The sequence below is a fragment of the Poromitra crassiceps genome, assembly GCF_964638095.1.
Source record: "Poromitra crassiceps genome assembly, chromosome: 11".
In the NCBI taxonomy this organism is placed as follows: Eukaryota; Metazoa; Chordata; class Actinopteri; order Beryciformes; family Melamphaidae; genus Poromitra; species Poromitra crassiceps.
In genome coordinates, this window is record NC_139643.1 from 38,202,534 (window position 1) to 38,225,783 (window position 23,250).

The window sequence follows — 23,250 nt, forward strand, 5'->3', positions numbered from 1 at the left end:
GGATAAGAGCATGTATGTCTCAGTGTGTGTATGCAAGCCGCCATACACGTGTGGATGCATGCTGCCTGTAAAGATGGTAGTTTGTGACCATAATAAAGAGGGGTTTGTCCGTCCTCATTTGGTAGCTGGCTGGGGAGGGTGCAAAGGTACCTGGGGGCCCTTTGGCCCAATGTGATTGGATCGTGAATAAGCCTTCAATCAAGTCAGGTCAGACTGTGTTGTATAGTGCAAGAGAGAGAGAGAGGTTTAGATTTCAGAGATTGTTACTAAAATACCGGCAGAAAACAGAGGAAAGGTTCACATTTAATGTTCCTATTGTTATCGCCCTTACAAAAAGAACTATAGCAAATACTAGTATATTTTTTAGAAGGATAGGTAGAAATGCTAGAAATGTTATAAAGTACAATCAGGTCACTATTATTTCTAGAGTTGACAGACATATTGAGATAGTGGTTTGATATCAGGGGATGTGAGTCCATAGAGATCATCTCTGCCTGTGTACGGCACTCTTTGTAGCCTACTTTATGACTTACTTTACAACAGGTAGGCTATATAATGTCCAGATGTACACATAATATCCCACATGAATGTGTTTTTCTCTAAGTTCATCAGTGTTTAAGTAGGGGCTGTCTGCCCTCCAGTGGTAATATTCAGAAAAACATAATTGTGCACCGCTTACTTCAACACCTGGGTGTGTGATTCATGTGATATGGAAGGGCTAAGAGATTGTTCAAAAAGTCACCACTAGAGATTTTCAGTTTTGTGTTTTTCAATAAGATTTTTCTATTTAAAAAAAAAGTAACTTATTTTGGCATAAATTGAGCTAAGGTTTGGTATGATTTCGGTTTCAAGAGAACATAGCAAATCCGTTGCTATTGTAAAATTGTAATTATTTCTGCTTCAAAACTGTCTAAAGATTAAAGCCTTACCTTTATCAAACTTGCAGATGTGCTGCAAAATTGTAAAAAAAAAAAAAAAAAAAAAAAACATCAGTTGGCCCACCTTTGCAGACTGGTGAGCTAGTCATTTATCTTCTCGATAGACGATCTTTATTTGCCTGGCACACCAACTGCATTTCAAACTGCATGCCACATGAGGTCGCCATCTCTTCTCTTTAGATTGCATTGCACTTGCACGTTGCAGCCAAATCCTAGCACTAATAGCCTACAGTATCTGATTGGGACTCAAGTGTTTCTGGTAACCTACTCAATTGTGAGTTTATTGCGACTTTCTAAAGTTTTATTGTGATTTAATAGCAAGGGCGCACTACACAAATTACTGTAATTATTTTAAGTTACTTTATCACACTTATCCTCCTGGCTATCTGATTATGTTTCATGTTTCTATCGGTGTAGACATAGGCCTAATTTACAGTGATATATTCTTCTAATGCAACATTAGGCTACACTCATTGACATGCTATACTACAGGATTAGCCAACCACAGTTCTTTCTCGTGTGGAAACCACTGCTAAGCCTAGCAGGGGACAGTGAGCTGGAGGGAGGGATGAGGCACAGGGGAAATAGATAGGGGGAGGGGAGGGGGGTGGATTTGCTGGGGCACATTGAGACAGACAGCAGTGCGGCTGTCCCAAGCTGCGCTGATCCTCACTCTCCGACAGGCACCAAGCTGGAGTCCGCCTCCCTCCCCTTGATCACCGGCCACCTGCCTCTCCGAGAATAACACAGGGTAACCACAACCAAAGCAAAGCACGAACCAGCGAGGCGACACAGGACACTGACCGCTTTATTGTGCCATCTTCTCGGCATACACCTCTCTACTCTGTCCCGGAGTGTCCGGAGGAGAGGCTGCGGTGGCGAGCGTCTGTGCGCACTTGGCGACCCGCTGTTTTGTTGTCGTTACCAGGAGAGGAGCGCTCAGCGACGGGAGGGACTCATTGCTGGTGTAATTATTAGCCGACCAAACCGGGTTCCCCCCTCGGCGGACCGAGCCACTTGCATGGATGCACCATGGCCACATTTGTCTGCAGGGTTCAGTTTTTAGACGACACCGATCCGTTCAACAGCACAAATTTCCCGGAGCCGACAAGACCACCGTCGTACACCTTCAGGGAGGATATACCCCTCATCAACCAGATAGCAGGCGTCCACCGGCTTCTCAGAGCTCCGCACAAGGTACTGTAGGGTCACCCTCTAAATGTGCAGTCATCCTGGAATACATACTGTAGGACCATAGCTAGCTGGCCTGTTGCTAAATCAAAGCAAGGCACGTTTATTTGTAAAGCATATTTAATAGACGCAATTCAAAGTGCTAAATGGGATAAAAAGAAACGAGAGAGAGAGAGTGAGAGGGGGGGGGGGGGGGGGCTCCATCCAAAGAGGTCACAGTGCAAAATTATTACTGTATATTTTTTGTGTGTGAGTGAATTCATATATCACAGCAAAACATGATATAGGCTACAGACAGTACATCTTATTTGCTATTATCTGGGGTACTTATGCTACGATATTAAACAAACTAAGAGTAGGACAAACACACTATACATCACTATTAAATTAACATTATAGTAGTATTAGGTCAGAGAATGATTCACTGACTACACAGTCTTAGGAATACTGTTATATATAATACAGGACTATATATGTTTATATTGCTATGACTTTCACTTGAAGCCATTGCAAATACCCTTCCATGCCCCACCACTCAGAAGCTATTTTGAGACCAGATGCAGGCGCGAACTGATTGGTTCTCCTGAGGAGAGAAACAAGTTTGCAAATGTTGGCCACAAAACTTAGTGTTGGGGCTTTCTTCAAGTTTGAGAGGAAATGCTCTTATTTGATGCAAGTATCCACCCTGCTGAAGTGCCCTTGAGCAAGACACTGAATCCCTACCAGCTCCAGTGACCTTTGACCTCAGTATCCCTATGATGATCAATTAATTGTCACCATATCAGTGGTATTGTTTCTATGATTGAAGTGCATATAGGTCTGACTTACTGCTTGACGTAGGTGCTGCCCTCTGCTTTTCATGTCACAGTGACAGGTGGCTGCAAACGCATTAGTGCAACCAGATATATCCTGAGTCATTCATCTGCAAGTGACAGGCATAAGGCTCAGGAGGCCACTGAAGAATCTGAATCACTAGTGATCAAATGGGTGGCAATGGTTCAGCTTGTGAGACTCGGTGTGTGTGTGTGTGTGTGTGTGTGTGTGTGTGTGTGTGTGTGTGTGTGTGTGTGCGCACACGTGCGTGCGTGCGTGCGCGTGTGTGTGTGAGAGAGAGAGAGAGAGAGAGAGAGGGCACTTTCTAGAGCAAGTAGAAAGGAAATACTGACTCACACATGCCAACCGCAGACCGATGCCAACAAGAAAAGTTGTTTTTATTTTGTATTTAGTCTCGGCTCCCAGACTTGGAGAACGTGGAGAGGCTGAGAACTGAGTCTGTTTTGTATTAATTATTTAATTATATGTAGAGGCTTTGGCAAAACCGCTCACCTGTTCGCCTGGCATTCATGCCAATAAAGCAGACTGAACTGGTGAAAGGGTGAGAGAGAGAGAGAGTGAGAGAGACGGAGAGAGAGAGTGAGAGAGACAGAGAGAGTGAGCGAGACAGACAGCAAGAAAGAGAGAGTGAGAGAGACAGAGTGAGAGAGAGAGAGACAGAGAGACAGACAGAGAGAAAGAGAGAGAGAGTGAGTGAGTGAGTGAGAGAGACAGAGAGAGAGGTAGTGAGAGAGAGACAGACAGAGAGAGAAAGAGAGAGTGAGAGAGAGAGAGAGAGAGAGAGACAGACAGAGATAGAAAGGATGTGAGAGAGAGAGAGAGAGAGAGAGAAAGACTGCTGGCACACCGCTCTGACAGGCAACCAATGTGTTCAACAGCGGAGTGGTTTTCCAGACCAGTAGCTCTTTCGCCGTCACCATCTTTAAAAGCCACAAAACAAATGAAAAATGGCCCGCAGCACAGACAAGCTTATGATTATAACCTATGCACGGACAGATGGCAGAGCCCGCGTGCTGGCGTTTGTAATTTTGTTCCCATCAGCAGGAGGCAGTGAATATTGCACTTAGATTATAGGGATCAAATTGAACTGTTGTCAGGACGTCCTGACACTGAAGAGCCCATGCTGGAAAAAAGGCTTGGAATATGATGTGGAGCGGGTCTGTCAGTCAGGAGATGGAAACTGTCAGTGCAGCTTTTGCAGCTCGCGAAAGCTTTCCCAGCCATTTCTCAATCTCACTTTCTTCATGAAGGCCAGCCTGTCCACACTCGGCTCCAGCACAAAATGAATTGGGGCGCGTCTGAATTGAGTGTGTGTGGGTGCACTAGCAGTAGTAGCGACAGTGCGGGCTGGCAACAGCAATGAGAAATAGTGTAATACACCGAGTATTATGGGCCGAGCGCGGTCCCCGATGAACAGATGAGGTCAAGTTTTTGAAAAATGGTTTCACTACAAAGAAATGGCTACCGTCCGTTACTATGGGGACTAAGGTCATCACACACGAACACAATTGGGCGCATTGAATCCACAAGAGTCTCAGGTTTCCAGTCATACCCAGAGCCATGTAGATAGAAGAGTCCCGACATCTCCATTCACTCCAATGGAGCAGTTTTTTACTCTCGAGAGTTCCAGGAAGTAAGGTCCTGGATTAAGCAGCACTGTCGAGTTGTGGCAAAATGGACAGTTTGTGTTGTACTCTGAAAGGGTTTTCTCCCCCTTGAATCAAATTGTACATTATCAGCTTTATTTTAGCATGCAAACTAGAGCTGCAACGATTAATCGATTAATCGATTAGTCGATCGACAGAAAATTAATCGACAACTATTTTGATAATCGATTCATCGTTTTGAGTACAATTTTAAGAGAAAAGGTCTAAATACTCTGATTCCAGCTTCGTAAATGTGAATATTTTCTGGTTTCTTTACTCCTGTATGACAGTAAACTGATATTATCTTTGAGTTGTGGACAAAACAAGACATTTGCGGGCGTCATCTTGGGCTTTGGTAAACACTGATCGTCATTTGCCACCATTTTCTGTCATTTTATAGACCAAACAACTAATCGATTAATCGAGAAAAGAATCGACAGATTAATCGATTATGAAAATAATCGTTAGTTGCAGCCCTAATGCAAACGTAGCGCGAGACCCTTTCCTGGCTGTTCCTTGGCTAATGAGTCTTGCATTTTGGTCCTCCGCTGACGCCACTCTCTCCCTAGAGGACACTAGTCATACCCAATTGATGTAATTCCAAGACTGTTTAGGCACCCCAGATATGCAAAAATCACTGCATGGTTTTTGCAAGCTAACTTTTAAGCGTTAACTTTATTCCTTAATTTTATTCAGCCCGCTTCCCGACAAGCTACCATGACCTGGTTGGTACAGTACCAGTGGATGCCTTCGGTCTTCTGGTTTCATATGATAGCAGGTTCTTCACTTTAGGTCCTGCACCCCGTAGAACCGGGCCTGAACTGTCCTATCAGAGTTAGGCCTCCTCTCTCTGTCTTTTCGTCCTTGCTCTCTCCTCTCCCTCCTCTGCTCTCAGAAAAGCTGGAGCCCACTGTATGATTATGTTGTGATGGGAGAGCTCAGAGCTCTCTGATTGGCTGGCCCGGGCTGGATGTAAAGTATAGGGTCACTTGTCCCCGAATTCCTGTGGCCAGAGCCTGGAGCCCTCCGACACTTTGTTCTGCTCACTTTGGCTGCTGCGGTTTTCCTGACCTCTTCCTCCATCTCCTCTTCTACCTCTCTGTCCATGGACAGATTCATAGACTCAAACACACACACACGCAAGCACACACACACACACACACACACACACACACACACACACGCACGCACGCACACACACACACACATACACACACACACACACACACACATACACACACACACACACACGGGCACACACGCACGCGCACACACACACACACACACACACACACACAGGCACGCAGGAGAAACTCTGCTGGTGCATTACATACTCTTATTCTTGTTATTTAGTCTATTTATGCAATAACTACACTTACGGCCATGTTTACTCTACTACTGTGACGTTAGCGTTATCGCTCATAGGCCAGACCGGCACATCCGGGTACTTTGCAAAATGTGAAGGCCGCGCCCCTTTTAGGGGGGAAACACAAGCTACTCGCCGTTGACTTCAATGCAAAACAGCATGTATAAAAAAAAAATCTATAGAAAAAGAACAGAATTCATTTTGTTTATAAATGACCCAAAGACACCATGACATGACAATATATTTCAACTCGGCCGGCCATAGAATGTGCAAGATACATCGACAATAGTACTTGTCTTATGAACGCTGTATCCAGCCCACTGGTGAGTTTACACCAGGTTACATGCATCATCCACATTGATGGTGTCACCTCTACTCTATAAAAAAAAGCATCGTAGATCTTTAGTTAGTGAAACCAACAACACAGCACCTCTTCGGCATATTTATATCAAATTAAACTATTTTAAATACCGGTAGTTTGTTTGTGTGTTTTCGGCTTCTTTTCCTATGGTGGGTTTCCCCATAAAAGGGGCAGTGGCCTTTGTGCTGGACGCTTGATGACGTGACGCAGTTCTTGTCTATTGCTTCTATTTACATTCTAACATCTGGAAATCGCTGGGGGCAGGTGGAAGTCCAGACTGATCAGACTGAGTTCATGTGATCACGATGGTTTTATCTGGCTATGACAGTTGCTCATGTGTTTAACACATCTACTATAAAAATGAAATACACGATCATTAGATGTTCACAGGAGTTTTTCTTACATGCCTTTCTACAGTTAACCCTTGACCTTAGGAAAGAAAAGAAATTCAACTTATTGTGTTGATGCACCCATTGTAATTTGCTTTCCCTAAGAGCATCATGGCTAAAACGCACAAACGTAAAAGATCATGGAGTTAAGTTAGCCAGAGGAAGATAGACTAGATGTTCAGCTCATTGCAGAAGCTTCGCAATCAGTCAAACGGCTGCAGTGTTGCGGAGAGAAGTCCCCATTTCCCTTCAAGAGCAACAAAGCGCAGACTTCACAGAGCGCAACTTTTATTTCATTACCAAAGTGTTTTCCATTAAAGCAACATCCAGAGAGTTAATAGCCGCGCGGAACACACCCTCTGCCCTCTTCAAAGAGCCCGGACCTCTGCGGGTTCTGATTCTGAAAAAAAAGAAAAGAAAAAGTTCTTAAAAAGTCATCGTCTCAGTTACGTAAGGCCGCCGTCGTTAACAATCGACCCACCGTGATCGCCAGCAGGCTCGCTGTTGATTTAACATGGAAGTAATTACTCCCTCGCCCCCCCCCCCCCCCCCCCTCTTCTCTCCCCGGCCCTTCTGGGAGAATTTGATGAAATGAGTGTAAAGTATACTAGCCACTAAGTGTTTCCCTCGCCCCGGCCCTGGAGCCTCCAGTGCGAAGGGCCTGCGGTTCTTTTCTGTAGCCCGCCGCTCGCCCGGCTTCGTCCAGCATGATGTGTTTTGTTATGTTATTACTCCTATTACTCCCAACCAAGTGTTTTAGGAAAGAGACACGCTTTGGAAGGCTGCGCTGTGAAGAGATTGTGTTACCAAAGTGGTCGAGGGCTCAGTTCTCGCTGTCCAAGCACTATTTTGTGTGATTGAGTCATGTGTGGATGAGGCTAGCGTAGCGAAAGAAAGAAAGAAAGAAACGGGGCAGTTGGGGAGATGGGGGGGTGGGCTCTCACTTGGGACATGTGCCAAACAGTATGGGGCATTTTCAAAGAGAATATTAGCGGGATAAAGGAGCTGAATAACGCTGTGACCGATCGGGCAAAAGACGTGTTTGGTCTTCTTCCTTCTTAAGAACTAGGGCAGTGGGGCAGGGTACGGTTACCCCCACCTCACCCACCTCCACACACACACATACACACATGCACGCACGCACGCACGCACACACGCACGCACGCACACACACACGCACGCACGCACGCACGCACACACACACACGCACACGCACACACACACACCCTCTCCCAGATCAAATCTCAACATTTTTGCCCTATTGGCACCAAGTGCTTAGAGTGGTTCTCAAAGTGGGGTCCGGGGATCCCCAGGGGTCCTCTTTGAAGGGGTTTATTTTCACTATAATTCCATCCATAAATAACACAATGACAGAATGTATGACTATTCTGGTCACGGGTTCCATACGCTTTCTGTAATAAAACATCTAAAAGCAAAAATCTTATCAGGTGGGGCGAACCTGGGACAAAACCTGATCAAATGGGGGTCCGCGGTCAACTTTGTGTCAGTTTAGGGTCCTTTACGTGAAAGAGCTTCAGAACCACTGTCGGCTTGGTGTGTCTGGGGCAACACAGACGAAGTGTTCTCCAGTCCTTTCTATCTCCTTGGCCATGGCTGTGTTGTGCCCCCCTGGTACGTCTTCAGCCCCTTGCTGACTGACACACCCACCCTTCAGCTCCTGTGTGCATGCTGCCTCCCAGCAGAGTAAATATAGCAAGGTTATATTTAGGCTGTGAGTCCATCCGTCAGTCCGTCTCTCTGTTTCCGAGAGAGGGAGGGAGAGAGAGAGGGAGAGAGAGAGAGAGAGAGAGGGAGAGAGAGAGAGAGAGAGAGAGAGAGAGAGAGAGAGAGAGGGAGAGAGAGAGGCAGTAGGTCCTGTGATCTGCAGTCTCTACTGGTCAGAGAGTGTCGTCATGCAGCCGGACTAGCCTGCCAGGGGGCAGTTTGGCAGCACACCACCAGGGGGCCAGGTCAGGTTAAACCCCAGACGACTGAGAGCGGAAGAGAGGCACCAAAATGCGAATGCCAACGCAATGACTCTGATCTCATTCACCTATTGATAGATCAGCAGCTGTAACAAACAATGGCTTGCAAAGATCATATCTGGTTGTACTGTGTGTCATTTCTTTATGAGTTGTCCCTTGGACGGCTCCCTGCACCTGCTACTTGTGAGCGTACTCGTAAAACATCAATGCCAACGGTGTTCAGATATATTAGCGCTGCACCTGGACTGGACCTCAGCAGGGTTTCTCATTACACGGCACACTGGCGCTGGCGCTGGTCAAATCTGACGTGGAGCTTTCCACAGTCAGTGTTACCCAGAGAGCATGCGATCGATCACGCATGGCAAAAAAGAGCGGCACGATTTTGAACGGTGAGAGGTGTTATGGAGAAAAGCAGCACCCGCATGTGTATATACCATTAGGGGTGTATATATACGCGTGTTCGTACCGAACCGTTCAGGTACTGTACCGAGGCCCTATAGGTTCAATACGCATTGCATACCGAAAACCGACACAAATCTTTCACTGCTGAACCGTGCAGGTCATCGACAACGATATTGAAGGTGTTAAAAAGAAAAAGCGCTCTCGTAAATTGAAAAAAACATTTTAAACTAGATTGTGAAAATAATAAAATAAATAAATAAATACCTATTTTTAAAATCTCATACACACATGCAAACTCGTGTGAATGCATACATAAATGTCCACATCATTAACATGTCAAATTTCCCCAAACTGGCACTTAAATGCGCTGTATAAGCCAAAAGTGACGCCCCTCTCTCTCTCTCTCTCTCTCTCTCTCTCTCTCTCTCTCTCTCTCTCTCTCTCTCCATCTTTTCCCTCTGGTTTGGGGTTCATGTTCTGCAGGCTTTATTGCTACATCTCTCTACTAGTTAATTCCCTTAACAGCTTTGTAATGCTGAAAACAGACTCTCTCTCTCTCTCTCTCTCTCACTTCACATAGCACTGTATGCACTCTCCTTCGTACCCGCCCCCGTTAACTGGCTTTATTTTATAGGCTCAAATGGTTTTAAATAAGGGTGTGAAACAGACGCAGAAGAAAAGTGAGGGAGCATAAAAAACGTGTGGGCTCAGGGACCCGTGTCATTCCTGTGGGTGGTTTATGTACATCACACACCCCGGCCTGGATACTTGGTGTGTGTGTGTGTGCGCGTGCGTGCGTGCCTCTGTGTGTGTGTGTGTGTGTGTGTGTGTGTGTGTGTATGGTGTGTGTGTGTGTGTGTGTGTGTGTGTGTGTGTGTGTGTGTGTGTGTGTGTGTGTGTGTGTGTAGTGCAGCTAGAGTATTTCACATGCCACCCTGCACCTCCAAGTGCAGGGTGGCATGGGAGAGTGGTGCGGGCCAGTTTTCCTCAAGCATAATTCTTCTTCAGTTCGATTCAATTACTTTTAGTTCAATTCAGTCCAACACACTTTGATTTAGATCAGTTTTATTTAGGGTTAGGGTTAGGTTGTTTTTGTGTTCTTTTCTCGATTAACCGTTTAGTTTTTTGGTCTATAAAATGGCAGGAAATGGTGAAAATGTCAATCAGTGTTTCCCAGAGTCCAAGATGACGTCCTAAAAATATCGTTTTGTCCACACAACTCAAAGATAGTTTACTAGATGAGTAAAGAAACTAGAAAATATTCACATTTAAGAAGCTGGAAGAATCAGAGAATTTAAACTTTTTCTTGAGATTAATTGGTTATCAAAATAGTCGGCGGGTAATTTAATAGGCCTAGTTGTAACTAATCGATTAAGAGTTGCAGCTGTAGTTGTATTCCATGCAGTTCAGCTCAGCTCAGCTAAGCTCAGTTCCATTCAAACAAGCTCCTACATTACTTTAAAAAGGTTTAACATACAGTATGTCTGTCTTCCTCTCCATAGCTTGATGACTGTACGCTGCAGCTGTCCCACAATGGCACCTATCTGGATCTGGAGTCCTCTCTGGCCGAGCAGAGGGACGAGCTGGAGGGCTTTCAGCAGGTTGATGACACAGGGTGAGACAGACTGCCTCACATTCATATACTATAGACCTCCTGCAATAACCCCACTGTGTCTCACACACACAGTCTACACAGGGTTAGACTGCCTCACATTCATATACTATAGACCTCCTGCAATAACTCCACTGTGTCTCACACACTCAGTCTACACAGGGTTAGACTGCCTCACATTCATATACTATAGACCTCCTGCAATAACCCCACTGTGTCTCACACACACACACACACACACACACACACACAGTCTACACAGGGTGAGACAGACTGCCTCACATTCATATACTATAGACCTCCTGCAATAACCCCACTGTGTCTCACACAGGCACACGCAGTCTTACTCATAACGGTGAAAACAACTGTAATCATCTGAGACAAAGCGATGAGACGTTTGCCCTCCCTACATTCTGACTTTCTTCATTCCGCTCAAAAGGGAAGACTCACAGGCTGGATATGGATTTCTTGGAAGGACAAGTTCACGGAAAGTCTGAAGCACACTGGAAAGCGGGACAGATGTGCACTTCCTTCCACAGCATCACAAAGCTATGGTCTCTCTCTCTCTCTCTCTCTCTCTCTCTCTCTCTCTCCCTCTCTCTCTCTCTCTCTCTCTCTCAATCTCTCTCTCTCTCACCCTCTTTTTCTTTCTCCTCTTTCCTTGTAGGCTACGCCGGGAAAGTGAACGTGATCACTTTGTAACAGTATTGTTGTGAAGGCTTTCGTTGCGTCAGAAATCTCCCAGCAACCAGGGCTGCCGCCATCTTGGGGGTCCACTGGGTTTCAAAGAGGGAGACATCTGATACATACACATTGTTGGTGTGGAAACAGTAGCCTGTCGTCTGTGCCTGGTACAAAAACAAATTAGATTTGCATCTAAATTCATGTTATGGTGAGTAAGCTAAGGGCTGGCTTTAGCGCTAGCAATAACGTTATAGCGAGACAAGCTGTAACGTTAACTAGCTAGCTAACTAACCAGCAACCTAAATGAGCAAAACAGCTAATGTTAATGTTGTTGTTGTTGTTAATGTTGCTGGGCTATCACCAGCCACATAATACTAGCTATTGTGTAGGCTAATCGGATGACAAGACAGCGTTGGTTAGATGCAGGTGCTACGGTTAGCAGGTGACAAACAAGATAGCATAATATCTAAACACAAAATGCTATATCGGTGTTGAAACGAGAAGTTCCCCCCAGTTCAAAACACCAAGAATATTCACTGTTGAGAAGGCTGAAATTCAATGAGCTTTCTCAGCCATTGTTGTCCATTTTGTGAAGCTCCAGAAGGCTGTATTGTGTCACCTGAAAGGCCTCTAGATAGGCCTACACACACTGTCACATAGAGCACAGAGAAAGAGCCGTCACTCTAACTGGCTGCAGATGACTGAGCGTGTGTTTGCTTTTTGGCATGGTGACATGTTTGAGTCTTTAGGGGGGTGTGCAGACACATTGACCCGGGTGTGAGTGACAGGTGATGGCAGACGTATAGGCCCGGGTGTGAGTGTATAGCCTGCTGTACGCGTTCCATGTGTGCGTTTGTGTGTTTGTGTCCCTCCTTGTTGTGCGACTGGTAACCCATGTGACAGATGATGATGGACAGGTGAATTAAGGGGGCGTGTCTGTCTGTGTGTGTGTTTGAAGTCGAGGAGATCTTGGCAAACTGGTTGGATTGGACAGGCCTCTCTGTCATCCTATCAAACGGAGGCTCTCACCAAGGTCATAATTAAAGTAGGAAATGGAACTGCACACATTGGGTTGGTTTAAGGCAGAGCCTCTCTCTCTCTCATCTCCATTTGCTCCAATGGACCAGTTTTTACCTCCCAAAAGTTCCAGGAAGTAAGGTTCTGGATTAAGCAATGCTGTCGAGTTGCAGCAAAATGGACCGTTTGTGATGTACTTTGAAAGGGTCAGACGTTTAAAGAATCAAATTGTACATTATCAGCTTTATTCGTTGGCTACATGAGTCACACATTTTGGACCTCCGCTGGCGCCACTCTCTTACTAGATTGCTCTGGTGGGGGGCGGGGGCGGGGAAGGAGAGCACAAAGGCTGAGGATACTTCTAAGCCTGTCCTCCCATGCCGGATGAGTGCTGTTTATATAGTGTCTGTCAGAGAGGAATCAACTAATCACACTCAATATCTCAGCCCCACACCACATTTTACTTGTGCTTTAGAGTCTGTGTGACAGCCAGCCGCTTTAGAGTCTTAAAGGAACACTCCGCCCATTTTCAACCAGCTTTGTATCATTAGAACATCAGTAGTATATCAGAAAACTGTAAACTGTTTTGAAGTCTGTCATTTAATTTGACAGTTATTGAGTGTTAAAGCGTGGACCAGTGGCATCACTGGTCCACACTAACTCAAATGAATAACTCATTAACTCAAATCAACTCTCAATCACTGTCAAACTAGATGAATGATGAATAGTTTGACAGTGATTGAGAGTTGATTTGAGTTGATGAGTTATTAATTTGAGTTAGTGTGGACCAGTGACTGGTCCACACTTTAACAGTCAATAACTGTCAAATTAAATGACAGACTTCAAAACCGTTTACAGTTTTCTGATATACTACTGATGTTCTAATGATACAAAGCTGGTTGAAAATGGGCGGAGTGTTCCTTTAAAGGCACAGTTCATGTTAGTGGGTGTGAATTTTGAAATAGGTGTCTATCTCTCTATTGTGTGATTCTAGGCTACTGTGTGCTGTCGCTATTTCTGTTATTAGCCAAGGCACTAATCCTAAAACAAACCAGTTTTTTGGGGATTGCATGAATGGGATCTTTATTGACCAGACCACAGAGAGTCAGGACCTCGGTTCAACGTCTCATCCGAAGGATGGGGCTCACTCACGGGACAGAGCCCCCTGTCTCTGCCCTGGGGCATTGGGGAGATTATTCATGAGACCAGAGGGAAGAGGATCTCATACTGGTCCTCCAACACTGCCAACTCTCCCATCCAAGGAGTATCCTAGGCCATACCTGCTTAAGCTCCACCAGGAAAGCCAGTAATGTAATGCAGGAGCCACTGGTGCTGACAAGCGGCTTATAGCTTATCAGTCGAAGGGTATAAGACCTATGAATATGGGAGAAAAACAGAGTTTCGTCCGCATCTCAACAACGCGTGTGCACATTGTGCACTGTTTCCGAGCAGAGCTGATAACGCCACAGAACACAGGGATAGCAGGCCAGCTGCGGCCTTGTTTGGGTGTCTGAGCGTGTGCGTTATCCTTGCAACATGTTATGCATGGCGAGTGTTTTGCAGCGGTGTGTGCTATCGGACCGCTGCTTGCCTTTCTCTGCTTGGATGAGATGCTATCAGCACGTATGTTAGTGATGGAAGTCAGCGATTAGCTCCTAGCGGGTAGCGGATCACGGCTAAGGTTAGGAGAGGGAGTGAGTGAACGTTCAGGCTGGATATTATCCAGTAGCTAGTGTGACATGAATGCAATTAATTAGTGCAATGACACATCATTACATGGAGGTAAACAGGACGTGATTTAGTCGTGTGTGTGTTCACCAGGCACGCCAAAGAGTTCTTGTGGTCAAAATACCATCATGCTATTTCCTTCGTGTTAGCGTGTGTTCATTTTGTTTTCCAATAGGAAGTATGCTTGTGTATGAGTGTGTGCGCATTCGCACCATGGTATGTGAAGGTGTGTGTGTGTGTGTGTGTGTGTGTGTGTGTGTGTGTGTGTGTGTGTGTGTGTGTGTATGTGTGTGTGTGTGTGTGTGTGTGTGTGTGTGTGTGTGTGTGTGTGTGTGTGTGTGTGTGTGTGTGTGTGTGTGTTGTGTCTGTGGTTCTGCTGTCTGTCCTCCAGGCTCAGATGTGTATCAGCATAAGGGTACAGCCAGGCCCATTGCAGGCCCCCGTTTGACTCTGTTTTCAGCTTCCCCAACTTGCCAACCGCCTCTATGCCGCAGAAAATGTCCACTTGTTCATAACAAGTCATCTAGTCTCATATTCAGTCTTAAAATATTATTTCCTTAATTAACACAGTTCGTTGCCAGTAGGTTGCGATTCTTCCGCTTGTTTCCACAGCAGCTTCACTTGTTTCAGGATTTGCGTTAATATCTTCAAACATGTTAGAATAAAGCAGATCTAGTATCACGATAGTGGTACTTGATTCAAGAAAATTCCTTAAAAAAGTAGATCTTCATCGGCAGTAATTATCTCACCTACATTGGCAGATTTATTCAGCTGCTCTGATAAAAATGACAGCACTTCTTGCAGTGTAGAGACACATAGTATCATGATAATATCATGTTCTCCACAATTCAGTTGACTGCCAATTTTATCATACATTTAATACAAACTCTCTCTCTCCCTCTGTGTGTGTGTGTGTGTGTGTGTGTGTGTGTGTGTGTGTGTGTGTGTGTGTGTGTGTGTGTGTGTGTGTGTGTGTGTGTGTGTGTGTGTGTGTCTCTCTCTCTCTCTACAGAACCAGAGGGAAGAAGCACAGTGTTGTTTTACGGACCCAGCTGACCGTCCGTGTGCATGCCTGCATCGGTGAGTGCTGTACGACATGTTTACATATGTGTTTAACATGCATTTCTCCCTGGACACACACACACACACACACACACACACACACACACACAGACACACACACACACACACACACACAGACACACACACACACACACACACACACACACACACACACACACACACACACACACACACACACACACACATCAGGAAGCCTGAGTACATAGTGTACAGTACGTTAGAATGGGCGTCCAGGGGTTTACATGTTTATGGTACGTGTGGGGGCGTGGCCATGAGACCTGAGACCTCCCACTCTGAAGCAAGACACCTGGGAGCCGACGGGGGGGATTTTATGCTTGATTTGACAGTGAGATAGAGATAGTCAGAGGAGAGGACATGCAACAAACGACCACGCGGTATTGTTAAAATGTGCTGAACATTTTCAAAAAGTACTGATACACTAACTGAAATTATTTCACCAAGTTTTATATTGTAAACTCAGACACATGTCGGCCTGCGTCTGGGAGACTGTTGCCAACTTTACCGTGTCTTTCACAGCGCTGTAATCACGGTAACACGGTAATAATCGTTACATTTTGAAACGGTAATACTAACCGTAATTTCTTTATAAATTGCGGTTTAGTACTAAACCGGTAATCATTTCATGCCTGGCCGGATTTGAACAGTCTTAAGTGGTATGCCCTCTACTCGACGGTGAGCCCGCTGAGACGTCCCACAGCAGGAAACTGGTTTAACTGGCGTGAGAGCTTTCTGCCCACTCAGCACAGCGCCACTTCTCTGGGCTTGGGAATGGGGATTCTTGTGATTAATTGCATTAAGCGTGCGCGGTGGGAGCTTCAGGCATGATTTGAGAGAGAGGAAGGTGAAGGGTAGGTCTGTGTGTGTGTGTGTGTGTGTGTGTGTGTGTGTGTGTGTGTGTGTGTGTGTGTGTGTGTGTGTGTGTGTGTGTGTGTGTGTGTGTGTGTGTGGCTGAAGTGAGTGTAAGCACGGTGTGTGTGCACTGCGTGCCTTGGCTCTTCCCATTGGGGGTGGTGAATCTATCACAGTGGCGATGGCCTCAGTGTATCTCGAGGAGGAGGAGGAGGAGGAGGAGGAGGAGGAGGAGGAGGAGGAGGAGGAGGAGGAGGAGGAGGAGGAGGCGGGGGTTATTGCAAAATGATGGAGAATGAGGAAGAACAAGAGATAGCGGGAAGAGAGGGGAATAATGTCATGATAAGAGGAAGGAGAAAGTGAGAGCTGAGGGAGAGATTGAGTCGTGGCTGATGTTATCCTGTCTCTAGTTTGAATGAGTTTTTGGTTGGTCTGTGGTTAACAAAAGTGTCTGATACTCAGAGGTTTTTCTTCAGCAAAATAATCGTAACAAATTAATACAACTTTTAGCGTATAATTATGCGATTGCCAGAAGTCGTGTTCACCAGAAAACGCCTCAAAAAAATCATAAAAGTGGTGTTCATTTTGACAATTATGATCTTGCTGAACACAGAGGTCGCAGTTTCATAAACTTTTCTTAACCAGACCTTATTTCAGGCATCTAACCAAAAAACCCATTCAAAAATCCTGTTAACTTTGAGACAAGGGAACCCACGCTAACACATTTCCATGTTTTAGGACTCGTTCCCGTGACACTCTAGGCAGGGTAAACACAGGTGCAACCAAAACATTAATGAGGGCTCCACTACTGGAACACCTAAATGGATTGGAAGTTGGATACCCTCGTTAATGTTTTGGCCTGCCTTTTAGACATAAAATGGCTGCTGTGAAAAAGGCCCATTGTTTTCTCATCATTATCTCTCTGCACTTCAACCTCTCTCTATCCTACAAAATCATGCCGTAATGTTGCTCTTTCTTTCTTTCTTTCTTCTTCTTTCTTTCTTTCTTTCTTTCTTTCTTTCTTTCTTTCTTTCTTTCTTTCTTTCTTTCTTTCTTCTGTCCTCTGTCCTCTCTTCCTCCATGCCATGTCTGCATGGTCAACATTCTCCCAGCCAGTGATAGTAGCTCTAATTCTGGATGCCAGAATCAGTGCCTCGGATTGGCTGAGAGCATCAGAGACGGGTGAAAGGTCATGAGGGTGGGGGGTGGTGGGGGGCTTTGGGTATTAAAGAGTGAAGGAGTTCACACACACACACACGCGCGCACGCGTGCATATTTGAAATCATCATATTTATCTTTGTAAAGAAGCTAGAGATGAAGAAAGTAGTGATATATTCCTATGGAGATGTGTTCCATGTCTCCTATAGAGCAGTCCCAGGTGGGGGGTGTTTGAGATGGATGAGCTCTGCTCTTAAGTGGATGAGAGGAACTGGCCTCAGTCTGCAGCCACCTGCTGCACATACACACGCACGTGCGCACGCACACACACACACACGCACGCACGCACGCACGCACGCACGCACGCACACACACACACACACACACACACACACACACACACACACAGACTCACAAGCTTTTACGAGGGATCTTCCCATAGCTGGTTTTGGTCCGAAGAAAACCAAAACCGGGCTATATTTGCATCCCTCTTTCAGCACAAATCCAACAACGTCTTATTAGAACAGAACATCATATTGGAAAAAGGGCTGTATCATCACCATGAGATGCATTTCCTTTTCAAGGGCGAGGGTGAAACTTTAATTTGGACCCGTGCCCAGGCTTGATGACAGAGTTCACTCATTATGTTGACCTCAAGCCAGATTTGGCTCAGCATGGCACAGATGTTGGGCAGAGAGCGGAGTTCTGCAGTGGTGGTGGTTGCAATTCCACAGTATTCCACAGACATGTAAGGAGATACATCGAGTGAGTGACCATGATCCATACATTATACAGATCTACTCACCACACTAGAACATGCTTCCTCCGATACATGTGCCAGCTGCTTCTTTTCACCTGACAGCGAGGAGTTTCTTCAGCAGGACATAGCGTGTGGGTGAATCACGCTATTCCCCCCCAGTTCCCCCCTCCATCCTGAGCAGGCGCCCCGGCCGACCAGAAGAGGCACTAGTGCAACAACCAGGACTCAAACCGCACCGGCTTCCCACCCGCAGATGCGGCCAATTGTGTCTGTAGGAACGTCCGACCAAGCCGGAAGTGCCGCTGCCGGGAATTGAACCCGGGTCTCCGCGGTGGTAGGAGAGTGCTTTTGCCTCTACACTACCCCCAGATGCCCCATCTACTAACAACTTTCCTCCTCCTCCTCTCATTGTTGTTTCATCACGTATTCAGCTGTCCGCTCATTCCCGTTTAACGCTCACTAATCTGTCCCGGGCCTTGACCTTAAAATCGGCTGAATAGTGGTCAGAAAAGCCCCTGAAAAAAATCTGTCACAATCTAGGATTTACAGGCATCTGATTGCTTGTAGAATCAAGCATCTTTGGCTCACACAACTAGTTGGTCAACATCTCATCCCATTCTTAAGTATGGCTGGATCGCTTTGGGATTGAAGTGATTACGTGACCCAATACACAGTTCCTGAGCGTGACATATGGACGCTAAATGTTTGTGATTGGAAGGATAAAGGATCACTTCCTTCCTTATAGATTTTTCTTAATCTTCCACTGGCAGGTCTCATCAGCGAATTCTGATTGGCAAGGATGAGGGGTTGTCTGTCGTAAGGTCAAAGGTGAAGGAGATCCCAGGGATTCAAACCGTCTTCATTCATTGATCTTCTCTAAAAGCCCACAGTGGTTGAAACGGTTTGAATAACTGCATCAGAAAGACAACTTTCACTCACTGTGCGCAATCCATGGCATTGCTGCTAACAATACTGCTAACAATACTACTAACAATACTGCTAACGGAAAGATCCAATTAAACACCTGCTTGCCAATTTGGGATTAAGCATGCTCTGTGATGCACGTACTCTGTGTGTGTGTGTGTGTGTGTGTGTGTGTGTGTGTGTGTGTGTGTGTGTGTGTGTGTGTGTGTGTGTGTGTGTGTGTGTGTGTGCGCGCATGTGTGTGTGTGTGTGTGTGTGCGCGCGCGTGTGTGTGTGTGTGTGAGAGTTAATGAGTTTTTTTTCCCTTTTTTTATATAAAGAGAAGGACACATTGGCGCGGTCAGCAAAGCGGAGACTTTGTCTGCTGGTGTAAGCGTTCTCTTCCAGGCGAGTGAGCCTGCAGTGAGGAGACCTTCGTGGCACTTTTAATGATCCAGCCCTTGTCAGCAGTCAGCACCTGACCCCCCCGAGAGATTGGGCTCAGTTTGACAGGATGTTCCCCCCCGAAAGGACCGACTGACTGTCCTCAAAGTGTGCTTAGCTTTTGCTTATTTTAGACAAGGTTTTACCCGGCCCTATCATCTTTTCCCATCTACTTTTATAGCTCTGTCTCTCTGTCTCTGTCTCTGTCTCTCTCTCTCTCACTGTCTCTGTCTCTCTCTCTGTCTCTCTCTCTCTCTCTCTCTCTCTCTCTCACTGTCTCTGTCTCTCTCTCTCTCTCTCTCTCTCTCTCTCTCTCTCTCTCTCTCTCTCTCACTGTCTCTGTCTCTCTCTCTGTCTCTCTCTCTCTCTGTCTCTCTCTCTCTCTCTCACTGTCTCTGTCTCTCTCTCTCTCTCTCTCTCTCTCTCACTGTCTCTCTCTCTCTCTCTCTCTCTCTCTCTCACCCTTTTCTTTTATTTGCTTTTTTAGTGTTGCTGTCCACAGTACATAGTGTCTGCTGCCGATCCTGTGGCCTGTAGTGTGGTCAGATTGCCAATCAGAGCCCCTTCCTTAAGGGTTAATTTTAGCTCCGTCGGTTGCTGCAGACTGGTTGCAGGCTGCGGGGTGGAGAGGGGTGGTGTGTGTGTGTGTGTGTGTGTGTGCGTGCTTGTGTGTGTGTGTGTGTGTGTGTGTGTGTGTGTGTGTGTGTGTGCGCGCGCATGTGTGTGTGTGTGTGTGTGTGTGTGTGTGTGTGTGTGCATGTCTGTGTGTGTGTGTGCATGTGTGTGTGTGTGTGTGTGTGTGTGTGTGTGTGTGTGTGTGTGTGTGTGTGTGTGTGTGTGTGTGTGTGTGTGTGCATGTCTGTGTGTGTGTGTGGGGGGGTCTTATCTTTAGAAAGTGTTGACAGCACAGAAACACGTGAGGAAGGCAGCACATTACTGAAGCAGGTTGGTTGGCAGCATAAGAGAGACAAGATTGGTTGAGGAGGAAAGAGGAATTGGGAGAGTGAATACAGTATGAAATTGATATGAATGGGCAATGGATGGGAACAGGGCATCTTGTTTACCTTACATTGTATAGTGTGTCACTATTAGACATTTTGCTTAAAGCTGCGTACATTATAGGCAAGGTATTTATTACCCATCTTATCAGACTATACCACTTTCAGACCAGTGACCAGGGTCAGGCCAACGTTACTTGAGCCATGTTCAAACCTTCTTTTGTCAATTCACACCAAGTCAGTCAACACGGGGTTAATCTCTGCTCATGCTTCAGACAGGGCCCGGGTCAGCCCGGGAGAGAAGCATAACAATGAACGCAGGCTGGAAAGGGGCGGGGCTACAACACATCACATTCCACATTGTACTTGATGGACCCAGTGTAACCTGCGTTGTGTTGACGCCACTTGCAGCAACCTACATTATAGGGAAGGTATTTGCCTATAATACCTATATCTAATCTATCCATCACAATGGATAGACCCGGGGTGGAGTGGGATTCGAACCGCCGACCTCCCGCTTCCAAAGTGCACATGCTAACCACTATGCAAAGAGAGCCAACGCTTCCTTGGCGGAGCTGATTAACGGGCCTTTATACTAGAGAACCAACCGCCTCACTACCACTCGGGACTTACGAGGACTCACAGTCATTCAGTTACACTAGCCCTGCAGCATCACCATTGACATCATCAACATCAACATCCACAGTGCAGATGTGTTTGTCCCGTCCCGGGTGTTCGCAACCTGGGTAGTGCCATTCAAACTGAAATGAACCCTTGTCCCGCGCATGTCCGACATACCTCTCGAGGTGGGTCGCCACGCCGAGTCGAGCAACGCGGTTTAGCCGGTTCTAAACTCAAAGAGCAACCTGCGTATCACCCTGGTTGGACCTCGGTGTAAAAAGGGTGTCATATGCACAAATTGAGATCACGTTTCACCTCCTAAATGAATGAAACAACTGCATTATTATAAGATGGAAATGTACCGGATGCTGTTTCTGCACTGACTGTTTCCATCTTTATAGATGATTTAGGCTGCTTCTCACTGGGAACGATTGCTTTCGTTCCGTTCCGTTCCGCACTCGGCCACGATTGCCCCCCCTCCCCTCTCCCCCGCTGGTCAGCTTTCACATTACAACATTTCTTCCGTGCTCGGAAACGGAACAGAGTGCACTTGCATCATCTACTATGCCTGGAGTTTATCCTCACCCGTTTGTTGTCTATGTGGTTCGGAACGGTTGGCTTTCACACTCTCAAGTGTTCCGTGCCCGGGGCACGCCAAAGCGCTCCCCATGCAGACCACCTTTTCAAGTGGATCCTGTCACGGTTCCCCGTTGCGCGCCCGGGCGCAGAACGCAATGCAATTTTCACACTCGTCAAATGTTCCAAAACTGGGGTCAATTTGGGAACAAGATGGACTTCAGGACATTAATTCGCACAATCCCAAAGCTTCTCTTTCCCCAAACAGCCTCAATTCCCCAGGGTCAGAAAGGATCTGCTGTCATTAATAAGGCATCATATGGAGGTGGGGGGGGATGCTATGTGACAGGTACAGCAGGAGACATATATTTGGCTTCTATACTGTTGGATTTCTGCGCCCCAATTATCGGCCTCTAACGACCCCCTGCCTGCAGCATTGTGAGGGAGGGGCCGGGGTCAGAGGTCGAGGAGGAGGTATAGGTTAACTCGCTTAGATTTTCGCCAGCCGCGCGCTGTTGCATAACAAATTAGCAAGGGGTTCTTCTCTTCCCTCTCTTCTCTCTACATTGTGATGGATATAGATTAGATACAGATTTTGATCAGCAGGATTTGATGACAGCCAGTGTGAGACTGGCATCAAAAAGTCTCTTAAATAGTCTTTGGCTCTGTGTAGCTGTAGCACAGTGGGGGCCCAGCGGCAGTAGCGGTCTGGCCTTGTGATCTTGCAGACAGAGAGAGAGAGAGAGAGAGAGAGAGAGAGAGAGAGACGGCTACAGCTGGTGGTAACAGTGGTTTAGTGTGTCTGTGTGTGTCCCTCGCAGTAGGAGATAAGGCCTGGTAATGGCATGGGGTGACAGGGAGGGAGATAATGCTTGTTAATGGGGATGGCGGTGGGTGTATATGGGATAGCCATGGCAGTAGCCTACAGTCGTAAAACTCCAGACACTTTAGAGGCTTTTGTGGATGAGTTGCCTTGTAATATCTGTTACGCTCTATACATTACAATGACCTCTTTCCCCCCCTTCAGCTCCTCTGTTATTCATTTTGTCCAGTTGTCTCATCCTGTTACATCCATCTTGTTTCCAGCATCTCCCCATTCCTTTCATATTTTTTATATGGCAGAAACTCCCCCTCCCTCCCTCCATCCCTCTTTAACCTTTCTGCATTTCTATCTTCACCTGACTTGCCCTCTCTGCTTTGTAAATCTATATTTACTCTTCTCAGCGTATGCACTCTTTGTTCTACGAAACACCTGTGAATTTAGCTCAAGGAGGTCAGCCAAATGATCTGTGTGTGTGTGCGTGTGTGTCTGTGTGTGTCTGCGTGTGTCTGTGTGTATGTGTTTCTGTGTGTGTGCGCGAGCAAGTACGTCTTGCTATGCTTATGAATTGCTTGCATGCTCTTCCTAAACACGCAGACGAGTTTAGACCTGTCACTCACTCTGTGTTATCGATGCTAAGCTACGATATCCTGGTTTGTGTGTGTGTGTGTGTGTGTGTGTGTGTGTGTGCGCGGCGCGCGCGGGCGTGTGCATGTGTGTATTTGTGTTTTGGGCCCAGCCGTCTCATTACATGAAATCAGCCGTAATGCATTGAGAACACAAGGCACCCTCTCCTCCTTTTCATCACTCCATCATCAGAGAGAGAGAGAGAAGGAATGAGAAGATCAGTGGAGTTTCCCCTCT

General features: G+C 46.3%; 1 protein-coding gene across 1 annotated transcript in view; it reads left to right on the forward strand.

Annotated features, from left to right (window-relative positions):
* Window positions 1–1,970: 1,970 nt before the first annotated feature.
* Window positions 1,971–23,250, forward strand: part of fhod3a (formin homology 2 domain containing 3a) — a gene marked incomplete at its 5' end in the record, with an annotated part of 75,740 nt that continues 54,460 nt past the window's right edge. Inside the window, 3 exons of the mRNA XM_083645592.1 lie at window positions 1,971–2,135; window positions 10,615–10,727; window positions 15,166–15,233. Coding sequence (XP_083501718.1) covers window positions 1,971–2,135; window positions 10,615–10,727; window positions 15,166–15,233 — 346 coding nt within the window. The remainder of the gene's footprint in view (window positions 2,136–10,614; window positions 10,728–15,165; window positions 15,234–23,250) is intronic.